Source organism: Petromyzon marinus, unplaced genomic scaffold (assembly GCF_048934315.1).
Source record: "Petromyzon marinus isolate PM22_M1 ecotype Great Lakes invasive population unplaced genomic scaffold, UKy_Petmar_22M1.pri1.0 PM_G_Scaffold_14, whole genome shotgun sequence".
NCBI classification, from domain to species: domain Eukaryota; kingdom Metazoa; phylum Chordata; class Hyperoartia; order Petromyzontiformes; family Petromyzontidae; genus Petromyzon; species Petromyzon marinus.
The window spans coordinates 2568273-2594171 of NW_027422695.1; the positions used below are offsets into that span (position 1 = coordinate 2568273).

General features: G+C 49.6%; 1 protein-coding gene across 2 annotated transcripts; it reads right to left on the bottom strand.

Annotated features, from left to right (window-relative positions):
• Window positions 1-600: 600 nt before the first annotated feature.
• Window positions 601-25741, bottom strand: LOC142910204 (uncharacterized). 2 transcript variants are annotated; one of them, XM_076059893.1, is made up of 9 exons: window positions 25638-25741; window positions 25275-25368; window positions 18238-19961; window positions 11200-11306; window positions 10119-10303; window positions 8224-8305; window positions 3618-3802; window positions 2364-2445; window positions 601-1141 (listed from the first exon to the last, which is right to left on the bottom strand). In XM_076059893.1, exons 3-9 carry the CDS (start codon window positions 19931-19933, stop codon window positions 968-970), a joined length of 2511 nt encoding a protein of 836 aa, XP_075916008.1. In that variant the 5' UTR covers window positions 19934-19961; window positions 25275-25368; window positions 25638-25741; the 3' UTR covers window positions 601-967. The 2 variants fall into 2 exon arrangements, with proteins under 2 accessions (XP_075916008.1, XP_075916007.1); XM_076059892.1 differs by lacking the exon at window positions 25638-25741 and having other exon boundaries at window positions 25275-25506.
• Between the last annotated feature and the right edge of the window lie 158 nt (window positions 25742-25899).

The window sequence follows — 25899 nt, forward strand, 5'->3', positions numbered from 1 at the left end:
CACCACCATCATAACCACCACCACCATAACCACCACCATAACCACCATCATGACCACCACCACCATCATAACTACCACCACCATCATAACCACCACCACCATCATAACCACCACCATCATAACCACCACCACCATAACCACCACCATCACCATAACCAACACCACCATCATAACCACCACCACCATCATGACCACCACCACCATCATAACCACCACCACCATAACCACCACCATAACCACCACCATCATAACCACCACCATAACCACCACCATCATAACTACCATCATAACCACCATCACTATAACCACCAACATCACCATAACCACCATCATAACCACCACCACCATCATGACCACCACCACCATCATAACCACCACCACCATAACCACCACCATAACCACCACCACCATCATAACCACCACCATAACCACCACCATCATAACCACCACCATAACCACCACCATCATAACCACCACCACCATAACCACCATCATAACCACCACCACCACCACCATAACCACCACCACCATCATAACCACCACCACCATAACCACCACCACCATCATAACCACCACCACCATAACCACCACCATCATCACCACCATAACCACCACCATCATAACCACCATCATAACCACCACCATAACCACCACCACCATCACCACCACCATAACCACCACCATCATAACCACCACCATAACCACCACCACCATAACCACCACCATCACCACCACCACCACCACCATAACCACTACCACCATAACAACCACCACCACCGAGCTGTGCCGAGCGGTTCACTTGTGCGGCGATGTTGAAGGAGCGGTCGAGTGCGGCGACGTCGTTACAGACGAGGGCCTATTTCAGGACGGCTCGTAGAAGCAGCAGCAGCGGCGGCGGCCGTGGTCGTCCCCGTCGCCACAATCACCAACACTGTCGTCACCGTCGCCACAATCACCAACACCGTCGTCACCGTCGCCGCCGCCACCGCCACCAGGGATGCGTGGGCACCGACTGTGCGAGCGGCGGCGCTTGAGAGCTCCGCAACCGGCGGGATGCCGGCGGGGGGTGGCCGGGCGGCGGGGCCAACCGGCGGGGAACCACCAGGAGCTCCCCCCCCCGCTCGTTTGAGGCCGGGTCGACCTAGGGGAGGCCCGGGTGCCGTTCAGATAATCCCCGTCACTGTTACAGCGACGGATGAACTTCGACCTTTGAATTGATGCCGTGGTGCAGGAACGGTGCAGGAGGGGGGAGGAGAATGGGGAAGGAGGAGGGTGGGGGTGGTGGTGCAGGTGATGGGGGTTGGACGAGGTGGAGTAGATGGAGGTGCAGGAGGTGGGGTGGATGGAGGTGGAGTAGATGGAGGTAGAGTGGATGGAGGTGCAGGAGGTGGAGTGGATGGAGGTGGAGTGGATGGAGGTGGAGTAGATGCAGGTGGAGTGGATGGAGGTGGAGTCGATAGAGGTGCAGGAGGTGGAGTAGATGCAGGTGGAGTAGATGGAGGTGGAGTAGATGGAGTAGATGCAGGTGGAGTAGATTCAGGTGGAGTAGATGGAGGTGGAGTAGATGGAGGTGGAGTAGATGGAGGTGCAGTAGATGGAGGTGGAGTAGATGGAGGTGGAGTGGATGGAGGTGGAGTGGATGGAGGTGGAGTAGATGGAGGTGGAGTAGATCGAGGTGGAGTAGATGGAGGTGCAGGAGGTGGAGTAGATGGAGGTGGAGTAGATGGAGGTGGAGTAGATGGAGGTGGAGTGGATGGAGGTGGAGTAGATGGAGGTGGAGTAGATGGAGGTGGAGTAGATGCAGGTGGAGTAGATGGAGGTGGAGTGGATGCAGGTGGAGTAGATGGAGGTGGAGTAGATGCAGGTGGAGTAGATGGAGGTGGAGTGGATGGAGGTGGAGTAGATGGAGGTGGAGTAGATGCAGGTGGAGTAGATGGAGGTGGAGTGGATGGAGGTGGAGTAGATGGAAGTGGAGTAGATGCAGGTGGAGCGGATGGAGGTGGAGTAGATGGAGGTGGAGTTAATGGAGGTGGAGTAGATGGAGGTGGAGTGGATGGAGGTGGAGTAGATGGAGGTGGAGTAGATGCAGGTGGAGTAGATGGAGGTGGAGTGGATGGAGGTGGAGTAGATGGAGGTGGAGTAGATGCAGGTGGAGTAGATGCAGGTGGAGTGGATGGAGGTGGAGTAGATGGAGGTGCAGGAGGTGGAGTAGATGCAGGTGGAGTAGATGGAGGTGGAGTAGGTGCAGGTGGAGTTGATGCAGGTGGAGTAGATGGAGGTGGAGTAGATGCAAGTGGAGTAGATGGACGTGGAGCGGATGGAGGTGGAGCGGATGGAGGTTCTGGTGTCTGTACGCCGGTCACCTTGGCGGTGCTGGCTCCCACGTGGGGGTTGGCAGAGCGCATGTGGATCTCGCGCTTCTCCTGCTGCTGCTGCTGCCGCTGCCTGTAAATGTGGAGGCGGAGGTTTGGCCGCTGCTCTAACGACGGCACTACACGCACCTCTATGAGTCTCCATGAGTCTCTATGCGTCTCTATGTATCTCTATGAGTCTCTATGTATCTCTATGAGTCTCTCTGTATCTCTGAGTCTCTATGTATCTCTGAGTCTCTATGTATCTCTGAGTCTCTATGTATCTTTACGAGTACGTATCTCTATGAGTCTCTCTGTATCTCTATGCATCTCTATGTGTCTCTTATGTATCTCTATGAGTCTCTATGTATCTCTATGCGTCTCGATGTATCTCTACGAGTCTCTATGTATCTCTACGCGTCTCTATGCGTCTCTATGTATCTCTATGTATCTCTATGAGTCTCTCTGTATCTCTGAGTCTCTCTGTATCTCTGAGTCTCTATGTATCTCTACGAGTCTCTATGTAACTCTATTAATCTCTCTATCTCTGAGTCTCTATGTATCTCTATGAGTCTCTATGTATCTCTATGAGTATGTATCTCTATGCGTCTCTATGTATCTCCATGAGTCTGTAAGTATATCTATGAGTCTATGTGTCTCTATGTATCTCCATGAGTCTATGTGTCTCTATGAGTCTCTATGCATCTCTATGTACCATAGAGACTCAGCGATACCTAGAGACTCATGGAGATACATAGAGACTCATGGAGATACATAGAGACTCATGGAGATACAGAGACTCCACACGACCACGGGGATTATCTATGCAACCTCCTGTAGACCAAGTGAGGTAGTCAACATCTCATAGCCACCGTGATGAGACACGTAGACTCCAAATATGCAGCAGCAGACATCGTCAGGATTGGTATCAAACCCACGACCTCCTGTACACCAGGCGAGGTAGTCAACATCTCATAGCCACCGTGATGATGATGACAGACGCAGACTCTAAATATACAGCAGCAGGCATCATCAGGATTGGTATCAAACCCACGACCTCCTGTACACCAGGCGAGGTAGTCAACATCTCATAGCCACCGTGGGTCCCATGAGTGTGAGGCGAGTCAAGAGCTGCAAGGCTGAACTTGTCCGTTCATCGACGTGGGATGGATGACGCCTCGCTTGGACGCTCTGTGGACGCTCACCATTCACCGCTCGACGCTCACCGCTCTCCGCAGACTCGCAGAGCGAGTCGATGCCAATTACCGGTTCATTGCGGCCGTGGCGGTGGTGACGGTGGTGGTGGTGGCCGTGGCGACGGTGACGCCGGTGGCCGTGGCAGGGGTGATGGCGTCCGTGGCGACGGCGTTCCTGGCTTCGGTGACGTGCGTCGTCCACGCCGCTTCCTGCTCCAGCCGTCGCCACTTGGCTCGTCGATTTTGGAACCAACCCTTGACGAGGACCGCAATAACAAAATCATCCAGCGGTGTGCGTGGTGTCTGTGTGTGTCTACGTGTGTCTGTCTACGTGTGTGTGTGTGTGTCTACGTGTGTCTGTCTGTGTCTGTGTGTCTACGTGTGTCCGGCAAAACAACCCCTTACCTCCTCGCGGTGCCGGACGGGCAACTCTGTCGTGGACAGTGCTGTGGGGGGAGGTCCAATTTTGATTGGCTCCTCCCCTCATGGCATATGTGTCCACCACAGGGGCTAAACGGGGGCTCTGGATGGGTGCGAGGGGCTGGTAACCCCTCCACCTTCAATTAATTACCACTAAACCACGAGTTAAACTGAAATATGTAACTAATAAGCTTGTGCCGGAGGCCCCGGGGGGCCAGGCGTCTATGACGTCTCCTGACCAAACCCCAATTGGCGGAGCCAGGATATTGAATATCTACCCTCGGGGCTCCTCCAGAAACAACGAAAAGCCACTACGGGTGGCCACGTGGAATGTTCGAATGCTCACTGCGGAGGAGAGGCTGCCACTCCTCTGTCGGGAGCTGGACCGGTACCGCCTGGATCTATGTGGCATTCAGGAGGTCCGGTGGACCGGCTCTGGCTCCTGCCACCATGAGGGGTGGACAGTCCTCTACTCGGGGCAGGAGACTGCCAAACAACAGGGAGTGGCTCTTCTTTTGAACAAAAGAATGAAGGGGGCGTGGGAGCGTGGCGGTGAGGTGTGGGAAGCTGTAAGCCCCAGGCTACTTTGGGCTCGCCTTCCCATCAACCGGAGGTGAGGAATGGTGGTCGTGGTTACTTATGCCCCCACCGAAGATGAACATCCGTGGAGGGATGCAGGCAAAGCCGATGAGTCAGATGCCTTAAATGACCTGTCACAGGTGCTGGCTAAAGTGGCCCCTCGGGATAGAGTCATCATGCTGGGTGACTTCAATGCCCGAGTTGGTCATGATACTGGCACCTGGTCTGGAGTGATTGGAAGGCATGGGCCAGATCAGCTCAATAACAACGGTAGGAGGCTGCTAGATTTTTGTGCAGCCCATGGACTTGTAATTACCAACACGCTGTTCCGGCATCGGCGCATCCACACAACATCATGGATGCATGCCGGGTCCAAGCAAGAACATCTGCTGGACTACATAGTGACGGACCAGCGGATGCGAGCCCATGTCCTTGACACCAGGACCTACCGTGGAGCTGATCTGCCCTCTGACCATCGACTAGTCATCTGTAAGATGCGCCTGCCATTCTTCCACTCCGGTGGTGGGTGTACACCCAGGACCGCATTCCAACCTAATGTGGCCTGGTCTCAGTTATCTGATGAAAGTTGCAAGCGAGAATTTCATCATCGCTTGCGGCTGGGATTGACATCGTCCCCGACTCCTCCTGATGTCGAGGGTAAATGGGCGAGGTTTAGGAGTGTGACTCATGCAGCTGCAATGGCTGCTTTGGGTACGCGGTCCAGACCTCCCCAGAGACCCTGGCTGACAGAGGAGGTGTTCAGGATGGTTGAGAAAAAGCGACAGGCCCACTGTCATCGGCTACAGAATCCCACGTCAGAGAATGAGGAGGCTTACCGCAGCCTTCGCTCGGAGGTTCGGAGAGCCGTGAGGCGCTGCAAGGATGGGTGGTGGTTGCGGGTTGCTGAGGAGATGGAGTCTGCCTCAGTGGCCCGTGATCACAAATCTCTATTTAACTCCATCAAAAAAGTAACCTGCGGCGCCACACCTATTACCATCATTAGGGGAAAAAACGGTGATCCAATCTCCGACCCCCAGGAACAGGTTTGCAGATTTGCTGAGCATTTCTGTGAGGTCCTGGGGGACGGAAAATCCCTCAGCCAGGAAAACATCGTGGCACAAAGTGAGGATGACCCTGCTGAGGCTGCGGTGCCTCAAATATTGGAAGAAGTCACCCCCTGTAAGTGGCTGGCTGAGGTGCCATCTGTTGAGGAAGTACTGAAGGCAATCCGGAGTCTGAGACCAGGAAAGGCAGTGGGCAGAGATGATCTCCCAAGCGAAATGCTGAGGGAGGGTGGCGTTTGTGCACAGACTGCCCTATATGACATCATAACAACGGTCTGGACCACTGGATGGGTTCCACAGGATTGGAAGGATGCCCTGGTGGTCCCCCTTTTTAAGAAGGGGGGACCGCACAGACTGTAACTACAGGGGCATCTCACTCCTCAGTGTGCCGGGAAAGGTCCTGGCAAGGATTATTCAGCATCGCCTTGCCAGTTACGCTGAGGAGAGGCTTGCGGAGCCCCAATGCGGTTTCAGGAAAGGGTGGTCCTGCACAGATGCCATATTTTCTGTCCGTCTGCTACAGCAGAGGTGTAGGGAATTCCAACAAGACCTACATCTCTGCTTTATTGACCTGGTCAAGGCCTATGATACCATCAGTAGGCCTGGGCTCTGGGTTGTTCTTCGTGCTTTTGGAGTACCTGACCCTCTGCTCACGATCATTAAGGACCTTCATGATGGTGAGCGGGCCCGGGTAAAACTACGTGGCCGGGAGTCAGAGCCATTCCCTGTACACCTTGGGGTGCGACAGGGATGTCCTCTGGCTCCCACATTGTTTAACATCTATTTTGACCACGTAGTTCGTGAAGCCTTCAATAGCTGTACCGGGGGAATCTCCATATGGTACAGATATAATGGGAGGCTGATCGATGCCCGGGTGCGGTCAAGGGATGGCTCCCTATTGCTCAACCACGTTATGTATGCTGATGATTTGGTAATAGCTGCTCATTCAGAGGAGGAGTTGGAGACGCTGCTGCTGAGACTGGAGCGTGCCACTAAGAGGTGGGGCCTTACCATCAGCCCCACCAAAACTAAGCACCTGCCTGGGTATTTTGTACCATCGGACACTCCACCCCCACAACTCCCAATCGGTGATGGGGCAGTTGTGGAGAGAGTGGAGAGTTTCCCATACCTGGGCAGTGTGCTTATGACTGGCTCAAGGTTAACAGCAGAGGTCTCACTCCGAATCAGTCGAGCGGCAATATCTTTTCATCGGTTGCGTAACGCTGTGTGGAAGCTACCTGGTCTGTCGCTCCGCACTAAGCTTCAGGTCTTCTCGGCCACGGTCATTCCCTCCCTTCTCTACGCTTGCGAAACATGGACCCCCCTAATGGAACATCTTCGCCGGTTAAAAACATTTAGGCTGGCCTGCCTACGATCCATCCTGGGTTTAACCAGACTGGATTGTGTGAGGAGCTCACAAATCCTTGAAAGATCTGGGCAAGGTCCAATCGGTGAGCTCCTCCGGCGGGCAAGGCTGCAATGGCTGGGTCATGTAGCCCGCATGCCCAGCCACCGCATGCCGAAACAGCTTTTGTTCGGCCGGATTGAGGGGGCTAAGCGGGCGCGGCACGGGCTAGAGAAGAGATGGAGTGATGTGGTACAGGAGGACGTGGAACTGAGTGGACTTGCCGATGACTGGTACCAGCGGTGTCAAGATCGGCCTCTGTGGAGGAGGCGCGTGAAGGACGCTACTGGGCAGTTGGAGGTAGTCGCCCTCCAACAACAACGGAGGGCGGAGGAGCGACGCTCACAACAACGAGCGGAGTGCCGGGTGGCTAAAGCACAGCAGGTTGGCACAGTAGGGGGCACAGGTGGTGCATCAGCCAGTCATCTCAGTCAGTCGACCCGTGGCACCTGGGTCTGCCCCGTGACCTCCTGCCAGCGGGCGTTCGACACTTCACGTGGCCTCAGGGTGCACAAGCATCGTGGTGACGTCACCGGCACTTAGTGGCGAATGGCGGTTGTTGTTGTCTACGTGTGTCTACGTGTCTGTGTGTGTCTGTGTGTCTACATGTCTGTGTGTGTCTACGTGTGTCTGTGTGTCTGTGTGTGTCTGTGTGTGTCTACGTGTGTCTGTGTGTCTGTGTTTGTGTGTGTCTACGTGTGTCTCCGTGTGTCTGTGTGTCTACGTGTAGATGGAGGTGGAGTAGATGGAGGTGGAGTGGATGGAGGTGGAGTGGATGGAGGTGGAGCAGATGGAGGTGGAGTAGATGGAGGTGCAGGAGGTGGAGTAGATGGAGGTGGAGTAGATGGAGGTGGAGTAGATGGAGTAGATGCAGGTGGAGTAGATGCAGGTGGAGTAGATGGAGGTGGAGCGGATGGAGGTGGAGCGGATGGAGGTGGAGTAGATGGAGGTGGAGTAGATGGAGGTAGAGCGGATGGAGGTGGAGTAGATGCAGGTGGAGTAGATGCAGGTGGAGCGGATGGAGGTGGAGTAGATGGAGGTGGAGTAGATGGAGGTGCAGGAGGTGGAGTAGATGCAGGTGCAGTAGATGCAGGTGCAGTAGATGCAGGTGGAGTGGATGCAGGTGGAGTAGATAGAGGTGGAGTAGATGCAGGTGGAGTAGATGGAGGTGGAGCGGATGGAGGTTCTGGTGTCTGTACGCCGGTCACCTTGGCGGTGCTGGCTCCCACGTGGGGGTTGGAGGAGCGCGTGTGGATCTCGCGCTTCACCTGCTGCTGCTGCTGCCGCTGCCTGTAAATGTGGAGGCGGAGGTTTGGCCGCTGCTCTAACGACGGCACTACACGCACCTCTATGAGTCTCCGTGAGTCTCTATGCGTCTCTATGTATCTCTATGAGTCTCTATGTATCTCTATGAGTCTCTTTGTATCTCTATGAGTCTCTCTGTATCTCTATGTATCTCTATGAGTCTCTCTGTATCTCTATGAGTCTCTATGTATCTCTATGAGTCTCTCTGTATCTGAGTCTCTATGTATCTTTACGAGTCTCTCTGCATCTCTATGTATCTCTATGCGTCTCGATGTATCTCTATGAGTCTCTATCTATCTCTATGCGTCTCGATGTATCTCTACGAGTCTCTATGTATCTCTATGAGTCTCTATGCATCTCTATGTATCTCTATGTATCTCTATGAGTCTCTCTGTATCTCTGAGTCTCTCTGTATCTCTGAGTCTCTATGTATCTCTACGAGTCTCTATGTATCTCTATGAGTCTCTCTGTATCTCTATGTATCTCTACGAGTCTCTATGTATCGCTATGAGTATGTATCTCTATGCGTCTCTATGTATCTCCATGAGTCTGTAAGTATATCTATGAGTCTATGTGTCTCTATGCGTCTCTATGTATCTCCATGAGTCTATGTGTCTCTATGAGTCTCTATGCATCTCTATGTACTATAGAGACTCATAGAGATACCTAGAGACTCATGGAGATACATAGAGACTCATAGAGATACATAGAGACTCATAGAGATACATAGAGACTCATGGAGATACAGAGACTCCACGCGACCATGGGGATTATCTATGCAACCTCCTGTAGACCAAGTGAGGTAGTCAATATCTCATAACCACCGTGATGAGACACGCAGACTCCAAATATGCAGCAGCAGACATCGTCAGGGTTGGTATCAAACCCACGACCTCCTGTACACCAGGCGAGGTAGTCAACATCTCATAGCCACCGTGATGATGATGACAGACGCAGACTCTAAATATACAGCAGCAGACATCGTCAGGATTGGTATCAAACCCACGACCTCCTGTACACCAGGCGAGGTAGTCAACATCTCATAGCCACCGTGATGATGACAGACGCAGACTCTAAATATACAGCAGCAGGCATCGTCAGGGTTGGTATCAAACCCACGACCTCCTGTAGACCAAGCGAGGTAGTCAACATATCATAGCCACCGTGATGATGATGATGATGACAGACGCAGACTCTAAATATACAGCAGCAGGCATCGTCAGGATTGGTATCAAACCCACGACCTCCTGTACACCAGGCGAGGTAGTCAACATCTCATAGCCACCGTGATGATGATGACAGACGCAGACTCTAAATATACAGCAGCAGGCATCGTCAGGATTGGTATCAAACCCACGACCTCCTGTACACCAGGCGAGGTAGTCAACATCTCATAGCCACCGTGATGATGATGACAGACGCCAACTCCAAATATACAGCAGCAGACATCGTCAGGATTGGTATTAAACCCACGACATCCTGTACACCAGGCGAGGTAGTCAACATCTCATAGCCACCGTGATGATGACAGACGCAGACTCTAAATATACAGCAGCAGGCATCATCAGGGTTGGTATCAAACCCACGACCTCCTGTACACCAGGCGAGGTAGTCAACATCTCATAGCCACCGTGGGTCCCATGAGTGTGAGGCGAGTCAAGAGCTGCAAGGCTGAACTTGTCCGTTCATCGACGTGGGATGGATGACGCCTCGCTTGGACGCTCTGTGGACGCTCACCATTCACCGCTCGACGCTCACCGCTCTCCGCAGACCCGCAGAGCGAGCCGATGCCAATTACCGGTTCATTGCGGCCGTGGCGGTGGTGACGGTGGTGGTGGTGGCCGTGGCGACGGTGACGCTGGTGGCCGTGGCGGGGGTGATGGCGTCCGTGGCGACGGCGTTCCTGGCTTCGGTGACGTGCGTCGTCCACGCCGCTTCCTGCTCCAGCCGTCGCCACTTGGCTCGTCGGTTTTGGAACCAATTCTTGACGAGAACCGCAATAACAAAATCATCCAGCGGTGTGCGTGGTGTCTGTGTGTGTCTACGTGTGTCTGTGTGTGTCTGCGTGTGTCTGTGTGTCTACGTGTGTCTCCGTGTGTCTACGTGTCTGTGTGTGTCTACGTGTCTCCGTGTCTACGTGTGTCTGTCTACGTGTGTCTGTGTGTTTGTGTGTCTACGTGTGTCTGTGTCTACGTGTGTCTGTGTGTGTCTACGTGTGTCTGTGTGTGTCTGCGTGTGTCTGTCTGTGTCTGTGTGTCTACGTGTGTCTACGTGTGTCTGTGTGTCTGTGTGTCTACATATGTTTGTGTGTCTACGTGTGTCTGTGTGTGTCTGTATGTGTCTGTGTGTGTGTGTCTACGTGTGTCTGTGTCTGTAGTGTAGCGGTTAGCGCGCTGCGCTATGAACCTGGCGACCCGGGTTCGATTCCCAACACCAGTGACGATTATCTGAACCGGTCCCGGGCCTCCCCTAGGTCGACTCAGCCTCAAATGAGTACCTGGAACGGTGTGTAAACATCGCCACTAGGGAGACAAAGGCGGTCAGGCGTGGTGCTGGCCACCCACCCCCTCGTGTACTGTTCCGGCCTTCATAGGTGCTCGCTAACAGCACTTGCCCCTACAGTCTGTTAAGGCTATATGGGGGATCTTTGTGTGTGTCTACGTGTGTCTTCGTGTGTCTGTGTGTCTACGTGTCTGTGTCTACGTGTTTGTCTACGTGTGTCTGTGTGTGTCTACGTGTGTCTGTGTGTGCGATGGTCTAGCAACCAGACATGACCACCGTCTCCAGTAAGATCGGTCACTAAAGCCAACGACTACTTTTGCTCCTCCCACCCTAGCGTTGAGGTTACCACCACGTGGTTGGTGGGGGGGGGGACTTACCTTGACCTTCCACACCGAGATGTTGGTGGCAAGAGCGAGCATGAGCTGTCGATGTGGGTCCGGGTAGGGCTCGTCCACGAATGCCTCCTCCAGCCGGGCAAGCTGAGCTGCGCTCCGTCAGGGGTTTAGACCGTTAAAATCTCTTCCCGTCCGGGACATCGTAAAAAAAAAAATCACGCGGGAGATTTGGTTTAGAGCGCAGGGGCGAGAGTCTCGGTCGCCCGTCGAGTTTGTCAGTGGCCGACGACGAGCAAGATGGGGGGGGACGGGGGGTGCGGAGGTTGGGAAGGGGTGGTGGGGGAGGGTGGTGATAGGGAGAGGGGTGAGGCGAGGTGGATGGTGGGGGAGGGTGGTGAGGGTAGGTGGTGGAATCAATTGAATAAATTGTGAATTGTCCTCGCCAATTCAGCATCAGAATATCCATACTTCAGCAGCGGGAGGGGGAATCCGAAGAGCTGTGAAGCTCTTAGTGCATCACAGATGTCCAGTAGTAGGGGCCATGGGGTAAGAACGTTACAACAGAGACAAATATCCCCCGCCGTGTCGCCTGTGGCAGACTTAGGGGCGAGTGCTGGTAGTGGCGAGCAGCGGCACCCATGAAGGGCGGCACGACACAGCAGAGGGTGGATTGCTCACACCACCACGCCTTAGTCTCCCCGGCGGCAACGTTCGCTACATACCGCCACACCAGGTACGCATTTGAGGCTGAATCGACCTAGGGGACGCCCGTTGACCGGTTCAGACGATCATCACCCGGTGGCATTGGTGGCCGTGAGCGGGAATCAAAACCCTGGCTCGCCGTGTCGCTAGTGCAGCGAAGCGCCGAACCGTTACCATGCCACAACAACTACGGCGACGAGGCAGCGACACGCAAACAGGACGGGAGGGCAGCGTGTGTGGCACGGGTGGCCACGTCGCTCAGCGGTAGCAACGTCACGCCAACGACGGGGTCGGGGAATCGGAATCTTTAAGCCGCGGCGGGAGGAATCCAAAGGGCCGCAAAGTGCTTCGCGCGTCACGGATGTCCAGCTTTTTAAGTGATGAAATTAAATATTTTTTTTGCATTTATATATATACCGGGGACTACCTCTACTTACGAATGAGTCAGGTTCCAGAGATCTGTGTTCGTAAGTCGATTTATCCAACTTTACTCCTCTAGATTTGTACGGCATGTACATCTACATCTGCGGAACGTGAAGAACCAGTGGCATCTACATCTGCAGAACGTGAAGAACCAACATATTTAATTTCATCACAGTACTACTATACATAACACTACTATACACACTACGCTACTATATACTACATTACTATATACACTACACTACGATACACACTACACTACTATATACAACACTACTATACATATTACAATACTATATACACTACTATACACACTACACTACCATAGACACTATACTACTATACACACGACGCTACTATATACTACATTACTATTTACACTACACTAATATATACACATTACTATACATATTACAATACTATAAACACTACTATTCACACTACACGACTATACACACTACACTATACAGGGACTTACCTCTACTTACGAACGAGTTAGGTTCCAGAGGGTCTGTGTTCGTAGATGTAGATGCCACTGGTTGTTCACGTTATGCAGCTGTAGATGTCACTGGTTCTTCACGTTCTGCAGATGTAGATGCCACTGGTTGTAGGAAACATGATGCCTTGAATAAAGGTGTCAGTTTTTGTGCCAGTTAAAAGGGTAAAACCTATTCCTATATCTTGCTACTGGCAAAGGAGGTCTCATAATGTAAATGCTCACCCCGAGCCCTCAATACTCTGATAGTGCGCTGTTTCTGAGTTGTACGCCTTTTGGCGTCTTCTGGTCCAACACCAATAGAGACTAGGCTCTAAGAAAAGCTGTCTCGGGTGTGGACCAATCAAATTCAAGGACAGTGCATATTATTATCAGAGTTGTCTTTTTTGTTTGCATTTTGACTGCTTGTGTTGTGGTTATTGCAAACATGATGCCTTGAATAAAGGTGTCAGTTTTTGTGCCAGTTAAAAGGGTAAAACCTATTTCTATATCTTGTTACTGGCAAAGGAGGTCTCATGCCACTGGTTGTTCACATTCTGCAGATGTAGATGTCACTGGTTCTTCACGTTCTGCAGATGTAGATGCCATTGGTTCTTCACGTTCTGCAGATGTAGATACCACTGGTTCTTAACGTTCTGCAGATGTAGATGCCACTGGTTCTTTGTGTTCTGCAGATGTAGATGCGAATGGTTCTTCATATTCTACATATGTAGATGCCAATGGTTCTTCATATTCTATAGATGTAGATGCAACTGGTTCTTCACGTTCTGCAGATGTAGATGCCACTGGTTCTTCACGTTCTGCAGATGTAGATGCCACTGATTCTTCACGTTCTGCAGATGTAGATGCCACTGGTTCTTCATGTTCTACAGATGTAGATGCCACTGGTTCTTCATGTTCTGCAGATGTAGATGCCATTGGTTCTTCACGTTCTGCAGATGTAGATGCCACTGGTTCTTCACGTTCTGCAGATGTAGATGCTACTGGTTCTTCACGTTCTAGAGATGTAGATGCCACTGTTTCTTCACGTTCTGCAGATGTAGATGCCACTGGTTCTTCACGTTCTGCAGATGTAGATGCCAATGGTTCTTCACGTTCTGCAGATGTAGATGCCACTGGTTCTTCACGTTCTGCAGATGTACATGCCACTGGTTCTTCATGTTCTGTAGATGTAGATGCCACTGGTTCTTCACGTTCTGCAGGTGTAGATGCCACTGGTTGTTCACGTTCTGCAGATGTAGATGTCACTGGTTCTTCACGTTCTGCAGATGTAGATGTCACTGGTTATTCACGTTCTGCAGATGTAGATGCCGCTGGTTCGTCACGTTCTGCAGATGTAGATGCCACTGGTTCTTCACGTTCTGAGATGTAGATGTCACTGGTTCTTCACGTTCTGCAGATGTAGCTGCCACTGGTTATTCACGTTCTGCAGATGTAGATGCCACTGGTTCTTCACGTTCTGCAGATGCAACTGGTTCTTCAAGTTCTGCAGATGTAGATGCCACTGGTTCTTCACGTTCTGCAGATGTAGATGTCACTGGTTCTTTACGTTCTGCAGATGTAGATGCCACTGGTTCTTCACATTCTGCAGGTGTAGATGCCACTGGTCTTCACATTCTACACATGTAGATGCCACTGGTTCTTCACGTTCTGCAGATGTAGATGCCACTGGTTCTTCATGTTCTGTAGATGTAGATACCACTGGTTCTTCACGTTCTACAGATGTAGATGCCACTGGTTCTTCATGTTCTGCAGATGTAGATGCCACTGGTTCTTCACGTTCTGCAGATGTAGATGCCACTGGTTCTTCACGTTCTACATATGTAGATGCCACTGATTCTTCACTTTCTGCAGATGTAGATGCCACTGGTTATTCACGTTCTTCAAATGTAGATGCTACTGGTTCTTCATGTTCGGCAGATGTAGATGCCTCTGGTTCTACATGTTCTGCAGATGTAGATGCCACTGGTTATTCACATTCTGCAAATGTAGATACCACTGGTTCTTCACGTTCTGCAGGTGTAGATGCCATTGGTTCTTCATGTTCAGCAGGTGTAGATGCCACTGGTTCTTCACGTTCTGTGCCACTGGTTCTTCACGTTCTGCAGGTGTAGATGCCACTGGTTCTACATGTTCTACAGATGTAGATGCCACTGGTTCTTCATGTTCTGCAGATGTAGATGCCATTGGTTCTTCACGTTCTGCAGATGTAGATGCCACTGGTTCTTCACGTTCTACATATGTAGATGCCACTGTTTATTCACTTTCTACAGATGTAGATGCCACTGGTTCTTCACGTTCTTCAGATGTAGGTGGCACTGGTTATTCACGTTCTACAGATTAGATGGCACTCGTTCTACATTTTCTGTAGATGTAGATCCCACTGGTTCTACATGTTCTGTAGATGTAGATGCCACTGATTCTTCACGTTCTACAGATGTAGATGCCACTGGATCTTCACGTTTTGTAGATGTAGATGCCACTGGTCTTTGTGTTCTACAGATGTAGATGCCACTGGTTCATCACGTTCTGCAGATGTAGATGCCACTGGTTTTTCATGTTCTGCAGCTGTAGATGCCACTGCTTATTCACGTTCTACTGATGTGGATGCCACTGGTTCTTTACGTTCGGCAGATGTAGATGCCAATGGTTCTTCACGTTCTGCAGATGTAGATGCCACTGGTTCTTCATATTCTATAGATGTAGATGCCACTGTTTCTTCACGTTCTGCAGATGTAGATGCCACTGGTTCTTCACGTTCTGCAGATGTAGATGCCACTGGTTCTTCACGTTCTGCAGATGTAGATGCCACTGGTTCTTCATATTCTACAGATGTAGATGCCACTGGTTCTTCACGTTCTGCAGATGTAGATGCCACTGCTTCTTCATAGTCTACAGATGTAGATGCCACTGGTTCTTCACGTTCTGCAGATGTAGATGCCACTGATCCTACATGTTCTGCAGCTGTAGATGCCACTGGTTCTTCACGTTCTGCAGATGTAGATGCCACTGGTTCATCACGTTCTGCAGATGTAGATGCCACTGGTTCTTCACGTTCTGCATATGTAGATGCCACTGGTTCTTCACGTTCTGCAGATGTAGATGCCACTGGTTTTTCATGTTCTGCAGCTGTAGATGCCACTGGTTATTCACGTTCTACTGATGTGGATGCCACTGGTTCTTAACGTTCAGCAGATGTAGATTCCAATGGTTCTTCACGTTCTGCAGATGTAGATACCAATGGTTCTTCATGTTCTGCAAATGTAGATGCCACTGTTTCTTCATTTTCTATATATGTAGATGCCACTGGTTTTACATGTTCTACAGATGTAGATGTCACTGGTTATTCACGTTCAACAGATGTACAGTGAGGGAAAAAAGTATTTGATCCCCTGCTGATTTTGTACCTTTGCCCACTAACAAAGAAATGATCAGTCTATAATTTTAATGGTAGGTTTATTTGAACAGTGAGAGACAGAATAACAAAAAACTCCGAAAAACGCACGTCAAAAATGTTATAAATTGATTTGTATTTTAATGAGGGAAATAAGTATTTGACCCCTCTGCAAAACATGATTTAGTACTTGGCAAAACCCTTGTTGGCAATCACAGAGGTCAGACGTTTCTTGTAGTTGGCCACCACGTTTGCACACATCTCAGGAGGGATTTTGTCCCACTCCTCTTTGCAGATCTTCTCCAAGTCATTAAGGTTTCGAGGCTGACGTTTGGAAACTCGAACCTTCAGCTCCCTCCACAGATTTCCTATGGGATTAAGGTCTGGAGACTGGGTAGGCCACTCCAGGACCTTAATGTGCTTCTTCTTGAGCCACTCCTTTGTTGCCTTGGCCGTGTGTTTTGGGTCATTGTCATGCTGGAATACCAATCCACGACCCATTTTCAATGCTCTGGCTGAGGGAACGAGGTTCTCACCGAAGATTTGACGGTACATGGCCCCGTCCATCGTTCCTTTGATGTGGTGAAGTTGTCCTGTCCCCTTAGCAGAAAAACACCCCCAAAGCATAATGTTTCCACCTCCATGTTTGACGGTGGGGATGGTGTTCTTGGGGTCATAGGCAGCATTCCTCCTCCTCCAAACACGGCGAGTTGAGTTGATGCCAAAGAGCTCCATTTTGGTCTCATCTGACCACAACACTTTCACCCAGTTGTCCTCTGAATGATTCAGATGTTCATTGGCAAACTTTCTTGAGCAGGGGGACCTTGCGGGTGCTGCAGGATTTCAGTCCTTCACGACATAGTGTGTTACCAATTGTTTTCTTAGTGACTATGGTCCCAGCTGCCTTGAGATCATTGACAATATCCTCCTGTGTAGTTCTGGGATGATTCCTCACCGTTCTCATGATCATTGCAACTCCACGAGGTGAGATCTTGCATGGAGCCCCAGGCCGAGGGAGATTGACAGATCTTTTGTGTTTCTTCAATTTGCGAATAATCACACCAACTGTTGTCACCTTCTCACCAAGCTGCTTGGCAATGGTCTTGTAGCCCATTCCAGCCTTGTGTAGGTCTGCAATCGTGTCCCTGACATCCTTGGAGAGCTCTTTGGTCTTGGCCATGGTGGAGAGTTTGGAATCTGATTGATTGATTGCTTCTGTGGACAGGTGTGCTCCAAATCTCAGCTCGTTACCTGTATAAAAGACACCTGGGAGCCAGAAATCTTTCTGCTTGAGAGGGGGTCAAATACTTATTTCCCTCATTAAAATGCAAATCAATTTCTAACATTTTTGACATGCGTTTTTCTGCATTTTGTTGTTGTTATTCTGTCTCTCACTGTTCAAATAAACCTAGCATTAAAATTATAGACTGATCATTTCTTTGTCAGTGGGCAAACGTACAAAATCAGCAGGGGATCAAATACTTTTTTTCCCTCGCTGTAGATGCCACCACCACCATCTGTTGCGCGCCGGTTGAACTTACGACTCTCGGTACGAGCAGCTGCAAGTGGACATACGGACCAGGTTTGTTCGCATCTCTGAAAGTTCGTAAGTCGAATGTTCATAAGTAAGGAAGTCCCTGTAGTAATGTTCGTACATAGAGTACATGCTGTGATGTCCGTAGGTAGGGGAATCCACGTCGTAGCGCTCTTAAGTATGGGAATCTCTGAAGTAATGTTCGTAAGTAGGGGCATCTCTATAGTAATGCTTGTAAACAGGGGCGTCTTGCGGTAATGTAAGGGAATCCCTGCAGCAGTGATAGTAAATAGAAGAATCCCTCTGGCGATGCTCATAAGAGAGTATCTGTGGTAATGATTGTAAGTAGGGGAGTCCTCGCAGCAACGTTCATAAGTAGGGGATTATCTGAAGTGATGTTTGTAAGTAGAGGAGTTCCCTGCCTTGGTGATTGGCTTCACTTCTCCTCCATCTTACACCGCGAGTCAAACGGAAACCGCCAAAACAACCGATGCCGTCGCTGCGGCCGCTACCGTCACCGTGTACACATACGCCGAGTGAAGACGCTCCTGGCTCGCTGTTTCCTCTCCTTGGGCGGCTCCGCGGCCTCGGCTGCAACCTCCCCAGAGCCTCGGCGGGGACTGTCATCCGCAGGCCGCCTTCCGGCGTGCGTCCCCGGCTGGCTCGGGGGCGCGGGGGGGAGACCGGCCGGCACCGGCGGCGGCGGGCCCCGCGCCGCCCGGCACGACTCCTCCCAAAGCCGCCGGCGCTGCCGGCCGGCATCGGGCGAGCGCCACGAGCGGGAGGCGGCGGCAGCCTCCGCGTCGTCGAATTGTGAGAGAGCGCACCCCGCCGGGCCGACGGGAAGAAACGCGCCCCACGGGTTCCGCACGATTTGACGGACGCCGCCGACAAGAGGCCGCGCCGGCTCCGAGCTCGCGCCAGGGTGGACCGGCGGAGCTCCGCCTCGGCTCGCGAGCTCCGCGGTGGAGGCCCGGCCGGCGTCCCGTCGCGGCCCCCCAAGGTTCCGCCGAGGGGGAGGTCGGCCCGCCGCTCGCGTCCCCGCGCCCGAGGCGGCGGCCGCGAGACGACAAGCGCCGCCGACCCCGGCCCCGACCCCGGCCTCCTCCTCGGCGTGGGCCTCCCCCCCGCGGAAAGAGGTGACCCGCCGAGCGTCCTCAAACGGCTCGCCCGGAGCGCCGGGGCCGCAGGGAGACGCGGCAGCGACCTCCCTGGGGCTATCGTCGTCGTCCCCGCCGCCGCCACGCCAGGCGTTTTCTATCAGCTTGAAAATAATGAGATCCGACTCTGTCCAGGAGGAGCCCCCTCGGGTCGCGTCGTCGATGGCCTCCGAGTGGAGACCTCCGAGAGTCGACGACGTCGAAGTGGAGGCGGTGGAGGAGGTCACGGCGGAGGCGACGTCAAAGATCCGTTCCCAGGGGTCCCCTCCGTCGGAACACGGCAAAGCCTCGTCTCCAATCGACTCCATGGGAGAGCACTTGTAGCCTACGTCCTCCACCTCGTCTAACTCATCACACGGGACACGCTCCCCCACCTCGTCTAACTCATCACACGGGACACGCTCCCCCACCTCGTCTAACTCATCACACGGGACACGCTCCCCCACCTTGTCAAACTCATCCCACAAGACACGCTCCCCCACCTTGTCAAACTCATCCCACAGGATACGCTGCACTTCATCTTCCACCTCGTCTAACTCATCCCACGGGACACGCTCCCCCACCTCGTCTAATTCATCACATGGGACACGCTCCCCCACCTCGTCTAACTCATCACACGGGACACGCTCCCCCACCTTGTCTAACTCATCACACAGGATACGCTGCACTTCATCTTCCACCTCGTCTAACTCATCCCACGGGACACGCTCCCCCACCTCGTCTAACTCATCACATGGGACAGGCTCCCCCACCTTGTCAAACGCATCCCACAGGACACGTTCCCCCACCTCGTCTAACTCATCACACAGGACACGCTGCACCTCATCGTCCAGCTTGTCGAACTCATCCCACGAGGCACACTCCAGCTTGTCTAACTCATCCCACGGGTCACGTTCCACCTGCTGTCCCTCCTCCTTTTCCTCCCCCTCTTCCTCCTCCACCTCCTCCTCTTTCTCCTCCACCACCACACAAAGCCCTTCCAAGGTAACGCTCCGCTGGGCTAAGTGGAGCTGGGTGTGAGCGCCGCCGCCGACGTGGTGAGTCTCCACGTCGTCTGGGAGATCCATTGCTTCAACATTCACGGCATTCTCTTTCCTGGGGGGGGGGGGGGTTTGTTTAAAATAAAATATAAGAGTTATTATCATACTCTTGGTAAAGTCATGTAGGTAAAAAATAAAACAGGAAAAATCACGACGTTTCGGCCACAACACAAGCAGCCTTCATCAGGTGAAGGGACCAGACTTTCTCGAGGACAGCGCTGGAGTGAAACACAGCCACGCTCAGACTGTGACCTTTAAGCTGCGTGAGAGTAATTAAGGTGCCTTGTCATTATCTGTATCGTTATATCTTTATCACGATTATCCGTATTATCAGTATCTGTATCATTGTCATTATCTGTATCGTTATAATATCTTTATCACAATTATCCGTATTATCAGTATCCGTATCATTGTCATTATCTGTATCGTTATAATATTTTTATCACGATTGTCTGTATTATCAGTATCCGTATCATTGTCATTATCTATATCGTTATATCTTTATCACGATTGTCCGTATTATCAGTATCCGTATCAATGTCATTATCTGTATCGTTATAATATCTTTATCACGATTATCCGTATTATCAGTATCCATATCATTGTCATTATCTGTTTCGTTATAATATATTTATCACGATCATCCGTATTATCAGTATCCGTATCATTGCTATCATCATTACGATTATCATAAATTGTTAAAATTATCCTTGTTATCCTTATTGTTCATTATTGTTAATGTTATCATTGTTACCATTATTGTTCTTAATCTGTCATGATAATTATCATTATTAAACGAGGTCATTGCATATTCTTGGGTCTTTCGGTAAAGTCACTTAGATAGGTTCAAAGAAAATAACAAAAAACATTTTCTGTTAAAAAAAGATTTTTGTTATTTGAAAATCAGTGAAGTTGTTAACAACACCTTAGGTGGGTAAACAAATTAAAGATTCAAGATGAATCTTGGAAAACATAAACCAAATAATGATTATTAGAGTTAAGCCAAGGGTCACCCAGAGGAGATGGAGCGAGATGGGTTGATCACGGGACTGAGAGAAAATGATTCCATAGAGGAAGCCTATCGGCCGCCTTTTCTCCCAGCCACATGCGGTAGCAATAAAACGACAAAGGGAGAGAACACGACTCCCACCGAGATAGACAAAGGCGACACCCGACCGCGAAGGAAGGAGCCAGGCCTTGATGAGACATCTCATCACCACAATAAAATATAACAAACACACATACATCAGACGAAATAGGACAAAACTCAGCAACAAGAATAAGTCTTCTTTGGTTCTTTCGGTAAAGTCACGTAGAATGAGAATAAAATAATAAATAAATAAAATAAAATAACACAATAAAATTCTCACGACGTTTCGGCCACAACACAAGTGGCCTTCATCAGGTGAAGGGACGAGACTGTCTCGAGGACAGCGCTGGAGCGAACCCAGCCAAGCTCAGACCGCGACCTTTAAGCTGTGTGAGAAGAAACAGAGCGCCTTGACAAAGGAATTAGCATTTGGTATTACCTTAGAGTCGCGGCATCTCTTCAGAAAGGTGAGAGACTCGATTAGTTGAGCCTTCTTATCCCGGAGTCTGTTGAATGATCTTAAGGTTATGTGGAATCCCTCCCCGTAGAGGCGGTTAAATTTCGATTTAAAGCCGCGACTCTAAGGTAATACCAAATGCTAATTCCTTTGTCAAGGCGCTGTTTCTTCTCACACAGCTTAAAGGTCGCGGTCTGAGCTTGGCTGTGTTCGCTCCAGCGCTGTCCTCCAGACAGTCTCGTCCCTTCACCTGATGAAGGCCACTTGTGTTGTGGCCGAAACGTCGTGAGAATTTTATTGTGTTATTTTATGTTATTAATTTATTATTTTATTCTCATTCTACGTGACTTTACCGAAAGAACCAAAGAAGATGAATCCTTGCAGTCACGAAAGCTTTAAAGAATAAGTTGACATTATAGGAATCTACACACTCGCTACGATAAAAAAACAGACTACAATCTACATAGTGGGTATTACTTCTCGTACATAATACTGATACTAACGTTATTCACCTTAAATTACACTACATCTTGCCATTCACGTGACTTTACAAAAACCAAAGAAATTAATTCCAGCAGTCAAGAAGCTTAACCGAAACTAAGTTATACCTCTAAAACTGAGGACACCAAAAAATTACTCTAGTATAACAGCACGGGTCCGCGGATACAGACGGGGGGACGAAATAAAAAAAAAAAAAACCCTAAGAAATATGTGGTGATTACAATGTTAAATCACAAATCTTGGGAAACATTAACCAAATAATAATTATGCAGTATTAAACCGAGGGTTATCCAGAAAATATGAGGCGAAATAGGTCACACACTGTATCCCATAGGAAAAAACCCTCCCAACCGTCTTTGTCTTCCCGCAGCACGGCATAGCAAAGAATGTAACGCCCAGAGCGAGGGAAATTACTCTTGTATTGCAGGGGGGCATCTGTGTTCCACAGATGAAAAGATGGCTTGGGGAGAGACACAGATGGCTTAATAAATGACACACACACGGACACACGTACAACTCCCCCCCCCCCCACAACACAGAGCGAGATCATAGGAAGTTCCGGTCCTTTGTGAGAAGGCGAGTAGAGAAAAATTTTGGCATAAAAAGAGAGACACGGGCCATACATTGCAACACAGCTACCAGCGGCAGAAGACGGCGATCATCAGCTACCGAAGATGACCAGCTACCGAAGATAACAGCCAGCCATCGACGCAGGAGATCACCGCCGACGCAGAAGAAGACTCCGCAACTCATCCAGGATGGTGAGGCTCGCCGAGTAGCGACATGCTACGCCGTGCGAATTCAGCGCCGTCCGAAGAAGTATCGCTCGAAAATCATTCTGCTCTGGGCGTCGACTCACAAGAGCCACTGCAGTTCGAGCTAAGCTGACGAGAATTCCAGCGTCATCCATCGACGAACAAAAGCATCGTTCGTCGCCAGAGAGCCGGAGCCGGCGCGCAGCAAGCAAGGGTGTCAGCTGCCAGCGGATGAGCTGTGGGTGCTACCTGATGACGGGATCATCGCGTCGTGCCGACTCTTCCGGCTGGCTGCGGACCGAACTCCGGCCGCCCGTGTGAGAGAAGGAGAACCCAGCTATCCGTACGACACGCACGCCGCCACGCATTGCAACGCATCACCTGGCATCTGCTTGACGCAAATAATTGATCAACAACACATCCCCATTCAACCCATACCATGCTCACTCAACACATATACACGAATCATTACTAAGAAGACTCATGATAAGTGCGTCAAGTATCAACTGATAACGAAGAACACGGTTGCCATTGGGTTACGGGGAAACGGTCGTGTAGAAGTATTTTTAGTAGTTATGTTTCTTTTTGATTTGCATAAATATTATCAACGAATTCATTGATGAAAACTAAACGTTTAAAAACATAAGTTACGAATTCACACACTCACAGGGAGAACACTGCGTTGAAATCTTCCTTTGATCACAGAATCTGGCCCGTGAATGTATTGAAACCTCAGCCAATTAATGAGTATTTGCTGAAGCAGGCCTACTGCTGCACACCATGGTTTCAACATTTCGTTAACTTACGTAATCTTGCACATGGATTCATTGCCGTATACGTTTTGCTTCGGGATAAGTTTCTTTATTGCCTTCGTGTGAATGTCGTTGCATGAATTTTTTAAGGACTTTTATTCCTTTTGATTTAAAGCTTTCGTGACTGCAGTAATTCATATTCTTAGCTCTTTCGGTAAAGTCACGTTGAAGGGAAACAATAAAATAATAAAATATATATAAAACAATAAAAATTCTCACGACGTTTGTGTTATGGTCGAAACGTCGTGAGAATTTTTATTGTTTTATATATTTTTTATTATTTTATTGTTGCCCTTCAACGTGACTTTACCGAAAGAGCTAAGAAGGACTTTTATTCCTATTTGCCGTATATGCTCGTGTTACTCTGATGAAGCAATCGTTTGTTCCGGTACCTAGTAAACAAACGTGATCATTGAGGGTTAAATGTATGAATCCATGAAGCCTTAGCCAATTGATGAGTATTTGCTGAAGCAGGCGTACTGCCACACACCCTTGTTCCAAGACATTTCGCAATTACGTAATCTTGCTCATGAATTAATTACCGTGTACTTTGCCTTCAGGACATGTTTCTTTATTGCCTTCGTATGAATATCGTTGCACGAATTTTTAAGGAGTTTTGTTCCCTATCGCCGTATATGGTCGTGTTACTCTGAGGAAGTAATCAATTGTTCTGGTACCCAGTTAACAAACGTGATTATTGAGGGTTAAATGTATGGATCAATGAGGGGAACATCTCGTGGAGTACTGTATTGACAATTTCAAGCATAAGAATTCGCATATTAGAGTGTTAAAGTTTTGTTTAGAAATTAAAATTGCTTAACACAGCAGTGTTTGAGTGTTTCTTTCCTAAGTTAATTCTTAATTATAAAAACTGTATCCTGCGGTGAGATTTGAATTTGGAGACCTGAGATAGCACACTAATACATAATCAGTAAATGTTAAAGCGAGAATAATTGTATCATAGCGATCGATAATACGAACCTAGACAACAAAGCCGAGCTCAATCTGGCATACTTACAGCACACCTGCATAACTTCATACAATTAATTGTATGATGCCGATTGATGATACGACCCTGGGCAACGAAGCTAAGCCGAATTATCATAACTGTATACATTAGCATAATAGCATGCGTTCGCATAAATTAATACGGCACATCTCCACTTAGCATAATTTATGCACATAATTGAAACATTAACATAACTTTGGATAATTACGCATAAAATTAAATTAAATTTTATTTACATCAACATTTTCATACAATAATCCTCAAATTAGTAAAAAAATGCACTTACAGTTTAAGGGTTGACTGAAGATTTGCCATCTAACGATCTCTGTATAATTAAATTATTAAACACCTTAGGTGGGTAAGTAAATTAAAGATTAAACCTTTAGGCCTAAGGCTTGAGGCCTACTAACCTGTTACTAGGCGAAGCCTTCGGCGTGAGAATCCTCTAATTAGTTAAAAATGCACTTACAGATTAAGGGGTGACTGAAGATTTGCCATCTCACGATCTCTGTAAAATTTAATTATTAAACACCTTAGGTGGGTAAGCAAATTAAAGATTTAACCTTTAGGCCTAAGGCTTGAGGCCTACTAACCTGTTACTAGGCGAAGCCTGAATCTTCAATTACGTTTAACTTATAGGTTAAGGATGTTTCATGAGAACATTTATTACCGGAGGAAATCCGATGATCTATGAAGCTCTTCACCCCCAGCACATACACAAAGACACATTTAAACGATTCTTACTTTTTTGGGTGACGATATTCCCCCACGTGCTAAGAGACTCTCTCGCTCCTCCCAAGGCTCTCAGCTCAACGTCGCCGTTCCCAAGACGCCGATTCTGCCGAGTCGAGCAGAGAACTTTAAACTCCTTCACCACGTCCGAGGGGATCAATAACCAACAACCCCCTCAACGTAAAACTTGTTTACAAAACATCGGGCGGTCACCCGTTGGTCAACCCATGTTGAATGGAGGTGGTGGGGGAGTGGGGGTGTAACCCCGTTACAATCATCCTTGTCAGTAATATTATGATTGTCATTGCTATTTTCATTGTTGTTACAATTATTATAACTATTTTTTATTGCACTTAAAGGTGACTGCCAACCTACCATGGAAGATATCTGAACGTGTCTGTCTCTCTCTCTCACGCAGATGACAGACACAACGCAGATGATCGCCACTGAACGCTGCCACCGACGTGAGCCGCAGCCACCGCCCGATGTCGACCACCACCCCCGGGTTGAAGTCTTCAAGTGGTTGTGCCCGTGGCCATGGCAACGGGGGCTGCTGGAGGCTCCACGAGGCTTGGAGGTCGTCGTCATGGAGATTTACAAACTCGTCATCATCATCGTCGTCGTGGCGATTAACAAA